Raw genomic sequence first — 10599 nt, forward strand, 5'->3', positions numbered from 1 at the left:
TCGTCTTTCCGAATCAAATCAAATGGAAAGAACAAATATTGCGAAAAGTGAAAGGCATGTGAGGAAATGATTTACATGCAATTTGATATGTGACAACAATCTATTCCTTTTAATGTGTTATCTCTTTTTATTGTTGAAAAAAATGAAATTACTCCAAATATTCATGAAATGTATCTATGTCTACGCAGTGCAGTCATTCCACTTCTAATGGCAAACAAATAGAAGCAAGGAATGCTTGTTCATTCATTTATTAGAGGCGCATTCTTAATTTGAAAATTAAGACATGACTTCATGAAATGTCTCTTTTGGTATGGTAAGAATTTGTGCCAATTGAAGACAATAAACGTTATTTTTTCAGAAATTTGAAATTTCCCGCATTTTTTTTCATATTTGTTTACAACGTCAAAGTTTTGCTAGGAAAGAATTGAATTAAAGTTTTACAAATTTTAAACGATTTAAAGAGTTTTGTCATCTTAAAAACAGACTTAACAGATCTAAGTGACATAGAATATATTGCTTAGAACATTATAAGAGATTGATAATATCAAATAAAGGTAAAAACAGTGGGAGAAATGTGAACAAATAATTTTAGAGTAAAATCTTTCAGCCATTAAAGAATGAGATCCAAACTGACCATATTAGCATACCAGTCATCGTTAAAAGTACGCAATATGTGTTAATCAATTGACAAAACAGAAAAAGCAGTGAAAGAATGTCGTCGTAGAAAAATTTTTCTTTCCTTCTACGAGAGCTTGCTTAATTCATAACATTTTCTCACTCAATTATCCCAGAAAGAAACTCTCGTATCGCTGTTAATTTAAAGTAAATTCATAGATAATAATGCTCAAACTGGTAGTTGTTAAATTTTCTTTCAATTTCTTTCGGTTTTTTATCGAATAATTCTCGCTTTTCATCGCTCAAGTTCGGGGGCATAAAGAGAATGCCATACTTAATCTCATTTATGCAGATTGAAAAACGCAGAATATTGGAATCATTCATTTTTTAGATTTTGACGAAGAAAGTACTCAAACTCATGAAATATTGAGAGAAGAAATTTCTTCTAATATTTAAAAGACTTATTGTTAAGTGTCTAACCTCAAAATTGTGTGGTTGTAAGTGAATTAGAGATTCAATTAAATTTTTACAAGTGTTAATAATCATTTTACTTCTGTTTATGAAATCTATCAGTTTAACAGACGAATTATGTTGAAGACAAAACATCTTTTAGCGTTATTGGTTTTGTGTTTTGTGAGCTGCGGTGAGAGTTCAATATTCGATCCTGGGAGTCTTCGATTTGAATAAATTTTGGCCACATCAATTTTCAAAAGCTCAACTCGAATTGTTGGCATTTTTGAAAATTTCCCTACAAAAATCCAAATTATTCAAACCGAGGACCTCCTGATTTTCGATATTATTTTCTATTGATAAGAAAGTGGTTCAACTCAAAAGTAAATATTATTTTCTGTGTGTATCTTCAGATGCTCGCGAAGTTAACTGTCCCGATTCAACACGACCGCATAAAACTGAATGCAATAAATATTTTAAGTGTATTAAACTTCCTTCCAACTCATTATCGTGGATAACTTTAACGTGCCAGGAAGGACTAATTTATGATAAAAATTTAAGAAATTTGAAATTTCCCGCAATTTTCTTTATATTTGTTTACAACAACAAATCATGTGCCATAGCTCCTGAAAATTGGGATTGTAATTTGAGTAGTGAAGTTGACGACGACGATGCTCAAAGTGGTGATTCTAATAAATTTGAAAATAATAAAGATTCCGAATCAGTTCAAACTGAGGCAAATGTAGAAGCTGCTGAAGATGATGTTGTAAGAAAAGAAAGTGACGAGTTCCTCGAAATCATTGATGGTGATAAAGATTTTGGAAATATTGATGCAACGTCAAGAAATGTCGATGATGAAAATAGTGGTGAAGATACGTCAGAATCCAGTGGAGATGATGAATTAATAAGTTTTGTGACTCCATCATCGGCCACTGCAAGTATGATTACGACTCAAGTTCAGAGATTAACACAGTTAGTTCAGAATATTCCTAAAAGAACTAGCGACATATCGGCTGATGATATTAACTCATACTTAGATACTCAAAAAATTCAATCAAATCCACCAAATCACAGATATAATTCGAATGGTAAAACGACAGTGCCTGCAGATGGAAAAGTTCATCCAGAAATTGAATCGGAAATAATAAATCTGCAAAATACATTAAATTCAAGATTGACGACATTGCCAATGGGATACACAACACCTCCAACAATAAAGCCAATGTTTTACATCAACAAGGAGCCAATAACTGAAATTAAATTGAAACATGGCCAAGGACTTGAAGGCATTGGAACGCATCAAATTGTAGTTAATCGCCCTGAAGGTTCTGTTATGTTCAATGTCCCAGCTACAAGTGATAATACTAATAAGCAAAATCAGCCTTATTTGTCTCAAGACATCCTCAAAACTATTTTAGAGCTATCAAAGCAGATGGTCTCACAAAAGATTTCAAGCAGTCAAGACAATCATCAACCGACACATCCAATCTACTACGCAATTCCAGTCCCAATTGTTCCACCACAAAGTAATGTACAAAATTATTATGGACAGTTTCCTAATCAATCTATGATTACAACCGAACGTCCACAAGTTACGAACGACATATACCAAACGACTCCTCAATATAAGTCACCATTAGTTAAGAATAGCTATGGTGAATTATATACAGATGTACATCCCGAAATAGCTAGTAATTTAGGTCCCTATCAAGCCCCACCAATAAGCAATAATAATCATCATCATCATCGGCACAATCTCAAAACTTCTCAACCAATTAGTAATCAATACGGCGATCAATCTTATAATGTAAAGAGTCAACAAGGAAATTACCAAAATTATGATCCACAACAACAATATCAACAGCAATACCCTTCAAATAATTATTCGCCTTACAACCCTCAAAATTATCAGCAATATTACAATCCACAGTCTTACTATCAATACTCAGAAAACAACCAATACAGTCCAAATCCACAAAATAATTTCAATCAATTTTCAAATTATAATGGTGCATATTACGGAAATAGACCATTCGTGAGTGATTCATCAGCACCTTTTGTAGATCACACATACAATTTACAAAAGAATCCATATCGAAAAGAAAGTTTTTCATCACCACAAGTGTCGTATGGAAATGATGAATATGATGTATTCCACGAAGAAAGTGATGACGAGTCTGAGAAATTTGATGACGATTTGTTAGAGGATGAAAGTGAGGAAGAGAAGCCAAAGGATGCTACTGATGGACTTATATGCACGTATGCTGTCGCACGACAAATTAATCAGACAGATTGCTTTAGATATTATGTCTGCAATGCAAAAACTAAGGAAGTTATATCATATACATGTCCAGAATTTACAGCATTTAATGATCAAACAAAATATTGCGATTCAAGTATGTATAAGGAATGTAAAAAATCTCAGGATCGAACCACTGGAAGTTTTAAAAATAAAAAGTATTATGCTGAAGCTCAGAAGGCACTGCAACAAGCTAAACGAGAATCTCAGAAAGTCGAACGTATAGCCAATATGGTTAAAAAGCAATCACAGCAAATAATGTACAATAGAAGAAATCAAGTTCAAAATAATTATGATCAAGTAGAAGATGTACCTAATTATTATCAGCAGCCACAAGTCCAACAAGCGCCAGTAATGCAGAGACCTAAGCAAACTAAGAGAACTCGCCCTAAAAGTACCAAAAGAGTAACTGTATCCAAATCCAATAGAAGAAAAAGTCAACCCAAAAAGGTGAAATGCATTACCGATGGAAATATACCAGATCCTAATGATGATTTCTCATACTGGCATTGCTTCAAAGGTACCGATGGACGCATGAAAAGAATTCATAAGAGATGTACCAATAATCTTAGATTCTGTTCCGATTCACGCTACTGCTCGCCATCATGTTGATAGTTTAGCTTAATTTATTTATTTATCTATTTATTTGTGTGTGTTATTGCATCAATAAACCATTAATCGAAGTATTATTTAGTGATGTTACTTACTTTCTCAGTATTTTTATTGCAGCACGTGGTTGAATTTCCGTTTTTTGGAATTACTTAAATGTCAACGGCAATTTCAAATTTGAATTTCTGCAGCTAACTTCACTTTTGTTTACAGTTTTCCTGCTTTGATTTTTCCTCAGTTTTTCTTAATTACAGTACACTAAAAAAATCAATACTGGACAAGCATACTAAGATTAACGGTTGAAATATTTTTAAACACTAGTTTGTTGACAAGACAAATATATTAAAAACAAGGAATCGTAAAAATCATGAAATAGTGCATTTATTTAATTAATAAGACACGTATAAGCATAAAAATGTCATTACTAGGACTGCTATTTACATTAATTTATTATGGATTAGTGTGTTTCGTATTAGTTTTGATAATAGTAAGTATTTGTCATAAATCATGGGAAAATTTCCACGTAATTTTTCCTAAAATTATCAAATCATTAATTAAACTATTATTTTAGCTATGTATAGTACTAAAAATCTCATCAACACCATTCCCAATTATTCACCGGCATAAAGAAGAAGAGTATTTCATAGATCCAAATGATTCGGATAAAAAGTGTTCATTTCCATCAATTAATGATGATCCAACAGTCGATCTTAGTGTGATAATTCCTGCATATGATGAGGAAAAAAGATTACCAGTGATGTTAGAAGAATGTATGGAGTTCCTTGAAGAAAAAGTGAAAAAAGAACCAAATTTCAAGTATGAAGTCATAGTTGTCTCGGATGGCAGTAAAGATAAGACTGTTGAGTGTGCATTAAAGTACAGTAAAAAGTATACGTGTGAAAAATTCCGCGTATTGGAACTAGTTCAGAATCGAGGTAAAGGAGGAGCTGTCAGATATGGAATGATGAGCAGTAGAGGCAAATATTTGCTGTTTGCTGATGCTGACGGTGCCACAAAATTTCCAGACTATACTTTACTTGAGAAAAGTATTTACAAATTAGCAAAAAGCTGGAAGGATGATGTTATAGTTATCGGATCCAGAGCTCATCTCGAAGAAGAATCAATGGCTAAAAGGAGCATTTTCCGTACTTTCTTAATGCATGGATTTCATTTCCTCGTGTGGATTTTTGCTGTAAAAGGAATCAAAGATACACAATGTGGCTTTAAATTATTAACAAGAAGTGCAGCACGAAGAGTATTCAGTATAATGCATGTCGAGCGATGGGCTTTTGATGTTGAGCTTCTGTTCATTGCACAATCCTATAAAATGCAAATCGATGAAATTGCAGTGAGATGGGAAGAAATTGATGGATCTAAAATCACACCGTTCTTCAGTTGGATACAAATGGGCCGTGATCTCATTTTCATTTGGCTGCGCTATCAGATCGGTGCTTGGAAGCTTAAGCCAATCAAGTCTGATTAAATTTTTGTATTGTACCTAGTTTCTCACTTGCTATAATTTTACGATCAATGTATAACCGTCTTTTGCAATTCAAATATTTGTTTAAAACGTACATAAGTTACGTCGCATTTTTTAATCAATACAATAAAGTGGGCGATTCCATGCACTAATTTTATAACAAAGAAACATGTGGCTTTTTATTTTGGTCATAATTTTTGAAAAATAAATTTGCTATAAAAATTTAACGGAAATAAAAAATTTGAATTTTTACGAAAAAAATTTTACTGGATTTTAAAAAATTTGTCTAAAAATCAGCTCCTCAAAAAAAAATTTTTTTAATTAAGTTATCATAGCCTATAAAATAATATAAAGTATAAAAAGTTGTCACGCGCTTGTGGAATCATCCATCAAGAAAAACATTACTTATAAATAGCTGTCCGGAACGCGGTTGAAGTGAAAATTTTGTCTCATCTTCTTTTTTTGAATTAGAGTTAATTCACGTTTCATATCGATCACACGAGCTGAATAATTACTAGTGAACAATGGCTTTATTTAGAGTAACTTCGTCTAAATACATAACCGAAGCACATCAGGTAATTAAATGCATCTTATTACATCAAGCATTTTCTCCTTAGATTTTTTTCTTGCATAAATTTAATCAAATCCAGCTAATGTTACACGCATTCAGTTTTTTGGGACACAAGTTTTGAATTATCATCACTAATTGTGTGTGTGCTATGTGAAATTTATATTACTTTAATTCATGCTGAAAAAAATCTAAAAAATCGACTTTCCATATCGCGCGACTCTTACATAATATATCACATCCATAAACTACAACTACTCGCGAAATTTTCGATAAAAATGATCTCTCGTCTTACCGATGATCTAACAAATAAAATGAACCAAGATACACAGTATTCAATGTCAAAATCACTTTTGATAAAAACAAAATTCCGTGCCAATTATTATCCACTTTTCCTAAAATTGTAATACTTACGTACGATACCTTGATAGTTATAAATATTCATCGAAAAGGAAGTCAAATGTTAATAATACTAGCTAATTAAAATAATATTATAACTGTAAGTGCAATAAATGATATTCTCGGAAACTTATCAACTCGTGATGGATGTCGATATACTTAATTAAATTCCCGATATATCTTTTATTGCCAATGCCAATAATTTCGCCATTTATTGGACTTTTTTTTGCGAAATTTTTCCCAAATATTATTTTTTGTTGACAACAATCTGTGAAAAACAATGTATCTCAAATTGCTCGTGTCGATGTCAATTAGCAGTTAAAGCAGACGGGCCAGAATAACTGTATTAATGATAACAATGTAGAATTACAACTCATTTTTTTCTCGCGTTGCGTCACTCATCTTACAATGCGGTATTTATACGATTTTTTTTGAAAGCATGCTTTAAAACCAGTTTTGGGGCTTTTAAATGAGTCGATCGAGGAAAAAAACCATAAAGAAGGTCTAGATCAATGTTACAAACCGATTTCAAGGTCAGACCATCGTAATTATTATGATTGCGATTACGTAACAGAAATTATCGAACAGAACAGAACTGAAATATAAATAACTCTTTGAACTTGTATTGATGCAATTTTTATATACAGTAGTATAATTTATGCAAGGATAAATATCCGAGAAGATATTATGAGAAAATATTTGACTATTTTTTTTTTGTTTTTCACGAAAATTTGTAAATATATCTTAAAAATATCTTTTTACTCATTTTCATTAATTCCGCCGCTGCCGAAAACCAGAGATTGTTGCCAGCTATCGTAACATGCGTACGAAACATCTCAGCTGATAGCACTGACTTGAAGGGTATTCTTGCAGACAAAGTTCCAAAGGAACAAGAGCGCGTCAAGAACTTCCGTAAAGCACATGGAGCTACAAAAGTCGGTGAAGTTAATATCGATATGGTGAGTAAACCTATTCAAGGCTATATATTTCTATCAATCTCATGATCGCATCTGTCATCCGAGCAACAAAAAGTGCATTTTTATTAAAGTGAATGTGCTTTTTAAATCAGCAAAATGAAATGACAATTTGCAAAAGTATAGACATCATGTGACTATACAGAGACGTAATCAATTATATTATATAGCTATGATCATAAAAAATTTCCTCAAATTAAAACAATGAACTGTACTTTTTTCATTGACGTGATTTAAAATGAAATGTAAAACTATTACGAGATTACTTAGATTTGAATATTCCTAATTTGCTTCTGTAAACATCGAAGCCTTTATCTCTATTTTTTGTTCATAAACACAACATATGAAATGACAAGCAAACGGACAAAGTTTCATTACTGATTACCGATATTGAGATTACATTTTATTTTTATAGAAAGATAATAATTCCCTTTTAATTCTTTTTCGTCGAAAAATGTAGATGTATGGTGGTATGCGTGGCATCAAAGGTCTCGTATGTGAAACATCCGTATTAGATGCTGATGAAGGTATTCGCTTCCGTGGACTTTCAATCCCAGAATGTCAACAAGTTTTGCCAAAAGCACCAGGTGGTTCTGAACCATTGCCTGAAGGTCTTTTCTGGCTCTTGATCACTGGTGATGTTCCAACTCAAGCACAAGTTGATGCACTTTCAAAGGAATGGGCTAACCGTGCTGATTTGCCAGGACATGTCGCCACCATGCTCAATAACTTCCCATCAACACTTCATCCAATGTCACAGCTCTCAGCCGCCGTTACAGCATTGAATCACGAAAGCAAATATGCTAAAGCCTATTCAGAGGTAACATGCATTTTTTTGTATTCATTTAAAATGCGATGATGCAGTTAATTGTATGTACTTATATATGACTATTGAACTAACTTTTACAGGGTGTTCATAAATCTAAATACTGGGAATATGTTTATGAAGACAGTATGGATTTGATCGCTAAATTGCCAGTCGTTGCTGCCACAATTTATCGTAATACATACCGTGACGGTAAGGGAATCGGAGCAATCGATCCAAAACTCGATTGGTCAGCTAACTTCTGCCGCATGTTAGGATATGACAGCAAGGAATTCATTGAATTGATGCGCTTGTACTTGACAATTCACAGGTAAATATCGACCAAACAAAACTGATTTATTATTAATTAATGGAACTGATATTATTTTATGATTCATTCTGCGGCAACTCAATCCATAGATAAACTGTAATCCTTGTTTTGATTCCAATTTATTTTAATCCTTTGGATTTATTATTAAATCAAAGGATTTATTTAAATTTATCAACTTTCCGTGCCCACACACAGTGCTTTAGAATGAAAGAGAAATTAATTGATAATGATGACGCTTAGTGATAGGAATATTATTAATAATAATTGTAATCTTTTCATTTTTTCACACATTTTAGTGATCACGAGGGTGGCAATGTTAGCGCACATACAGTTCATCTTGTCGGATCAGCTCTTAGCGATCCATACTTGTCATTCGCTGCCGGTATGAACGGTTTGGCTGGACCACTCCACGGATTGGCCAATCAAGAAGTATTGGTATGGCTCCAAAAATTACGCTCAGAACTCGGTGATAATGCTAGCGAGGAGAAGGTCAAGGACTTCATCTGGAAGACACTTAAATCAGGACAAGTCGTTCCTGGTTATGGACATGCTGTTTTAAGAAAGACCGATCCTCGTTACACATGCCAACGTGAATTTGCTCTTAAACATTTACCTGACGATCCCTTGTTCAAACTTGTCAGCAACATCTACAAGGTCGTTCCTCCAATCCTCACTGAATTGGGCAAGGTTAAGAACCCATGGCCAAATGTAGATGCTCACTCTGGTGTCTTATTGCAATATTATGGATTGAAGGAAATGAACTACTACACTGTCTTATTCGGTGTTTCACGTGCTCTTGGTGTTCTCGCTTCACTTGTGTGGGATCGTGCTCTTGGTTTACCTATCGAACGTCCAAAATCATTGTCTACTGATGGATTAATGAAGGCTGTTGGATACAAACCTTAAATTTATTTCATAACGTAACACAAAAAAAAAAAATCAAAATAAAGCATTATTTTGAGTTCAGTGAACTCAATGTTAACATTGTAATCAGCTAGAATAATGACCTTCAGCTGCAATAGAAATAACGAAATGCAAAGTTACTTTACCAAAAAATAATTCCTCAAGCAAGCAGCAGCAGCAACGCTAAATTTACATTTATTTCAACTATTTATTTGTTCATGTATTTCAATTTTACTATCACTACACGCAACATAATTGTAATGTATTGATCAAGAATTCGAATGGTACGATAAAATTGCAAATATCTTAAAATAGAAGAAAAACTTGATTTTTCTGTCATTCTAGTATCATTCGATCCTGCCTTTTTTTTATTATTTCTGTTCTTTTCTTTTGTTGATTATAAAATCATCGAATTGGAGACTTAAGTGGGCATTGACTTTAAAACAAAACATTAATAAATATTAAATCTTGTCTGCTAAAACCAAAAAAAGAACGGATTGGCTTATGATTATTATTATTATTTCCTACCTCAGTGAATTATCTCGTCATTACGGTTTTTTTGATATGAAAATTGGTTAATTAAAAAATTTGTTAATTTATTCTTTAATTGTTAAAAAAAGAAGATGAGAGAAACTGCATGCGGAAATATGTTAGAAAATGGTCGTTGTAGGGAACTTAATGGCAAGAGTTAAATTAATATAGTTGATAGATACTAGCAACCAAAAACACATATAACAATAAACGTAGTGAAACGGACACAAAATTACTCGTGAATATTAATAATAGTGATTAATTCGTGGTAAAGGCAAAGAAGATAATAATTTAAAAAATTTGTAATTCACTTTCGGCGATACACATTTTGATTTGAGAATTTCCAATAAAACGTATTAAACGAAAAAGAGTCTTGTTACTTACATTTTATTCGCATCATTAATCCTTCATCAATCTCATATTTCAGATCATTTAACATTTATTGAAAAGTTGCTTGTTGTAAAAATAACGAACTTTTAAAATTTAAAAAGCTTTTTAATTGCAACGGTCGTGAAAAATTTGAAATCATTAAAACAGCGCAAATGTTTGGAAACCAGGGTTGATATTTGTGATTCAACTGGAATTGACAAAGTTTTTGAGAAATTTCCAGATTCCCACTGATTTCAAGTAATGAA

General features: G+C 32.6%; 3 protein-coding genes across 3 annotated transcripts; all 3 read left to right on the top strand.

The window, feature by feature from the left end:
• Nucleotides 1–816: 816 nt before the first annotated feature.
• LOC139089517 (homeobox-like protein HDP1) lies at nucleotides 817–4053 on the top strand. Its single transcript, XM_070639072.1, has 3 exons — nucleotides 817–1112; nucleotides 1189–1258; nucleotides 1479–4053. Exons 2-3 carry the CDS (start codon nucleotides 1204–1206, stop codon nucleotides 3974–3976), a joined length of 2553 nt encoding a protein of 850 aa, XP_070495173.1. The 5' UTR covers nucleotides 817–1112; nucleotides 1189–1203; the 3' UTR covers nucleotides 3977–4053.
• A 252-nt stretch (nucleotides 4054–4305) lies between these two features.
• wol (Dolichyl-phosphate beta-glucosyltransferase wollknaeuel) lies at nucleotides 4306–5621 on the top strand. Its single transcript, XM_070639176.1, has 2 exons — nucleotides 4306–4460; nucleotides 4545–5621. The coding sequence occupies exons 1-2, from the start codon at nucleotides 4389–4391 to the stop codon at nucleotides 5454–5456; spliced, it is 984 nt and encodes a 327-aa protein (XP_070495277.1). The 5' UTR covers nucleotides 4306–4388; the 3' UTR covers nucleotides 5457–5621.
• A 245-nt stretch (nucleotides 5622–5866) lies between these two features.
• Nucleotides 5867–10332, top strand: LOC139089597 (probable citrate synthase 2, mitochondrial). Its single transcript, XM_070639175.1, has 5 exons — nucleotides 5867–6028; nucleotides 7218–7379; nucleotides 7855–8214; nucleotides 8304–8530; nucleotides 8827–10332. The coding sequence occupies exons 1-5, from the start codon at nucleotides 5978–5980 to the stop codon at nucleotides 9434–9436; spliced, it is 1410 nt and encodes a 469-aa protein (XP_070495276.1). The 5' UTR covers nucleotides 5867–5977; the 3' UTR covers nucleotides 9437–10332.
• Nucleotides 10333–10599: the final 267 nt, after the last annotated feature.

The sequence above is a fragment of the Chironomus tepperi genome, unplaced genomic scaffold (genome assembly GCF_022539635.2).
Source record: "Chironomus tepperi strain 1889 unplaced genomic scaffold, CSIRO-AGI_Ctep_v1 contig_177, whole genome shotgun sequence".
NCBI lineage: Eukaryota > Metazoa > Arthropoda > Insecta > Diptera > Chironomidae > Chironomus > Chironomus tepperi.

Excerpts from the sequence above, each read along its gene's own strand:
- LOC139089517 (XM_070639072.1), top strand. The coding sequence starts at position 1,204 with ATGTTGAAGACAAAACATCTTTTAGCGTTATTGGTTTTGTGTTTTGTG. Across the intron at positions 1,259-1,478 it reads TTTGTGTTTTGTGAGCTGCG|ATGCTCGCGAAGTTAACTGT; the intron begins GTGAGAGTTCAA and ends GTGTATCTTCAG.
- wol (XM_070639176.1), top strand. The coding sequence starts at position 4,389 with ATGTCATTACTAGGACTGCTATTTACATTAATTTATTATGGATTAGTG. Across the intron at positions 4,461-4,544 it reads TCGTATTAGTTTTGATAATA|CTATGTATAGTACTAAAAAT; the intron begins GTAAGTATTTGT and ends CTATTATTTTAG.
- LOC139089597 (XM_070639175.1), top strand. The coding sequence starts at position 5,978 with ATGGCTTTATTTAGAGTAACTTCGTCTAAATACATAACCGAAGCACAT. Across the intron at positions 6,029-7,217 it reads ACATAACCGAAGCACATCAG|AGATTGTTGCCAGCTATCGT; the intron begins GTAATTAAATGC and ends GCCGAAAACCAG. Across the intron at positions 8,531-8,826 it reads TTGTACTTGACAATTCACAG|TGATCACGAGGGTGGCAATG; the intron begins GTAAATATCGAC and ends CACACATTTTAG.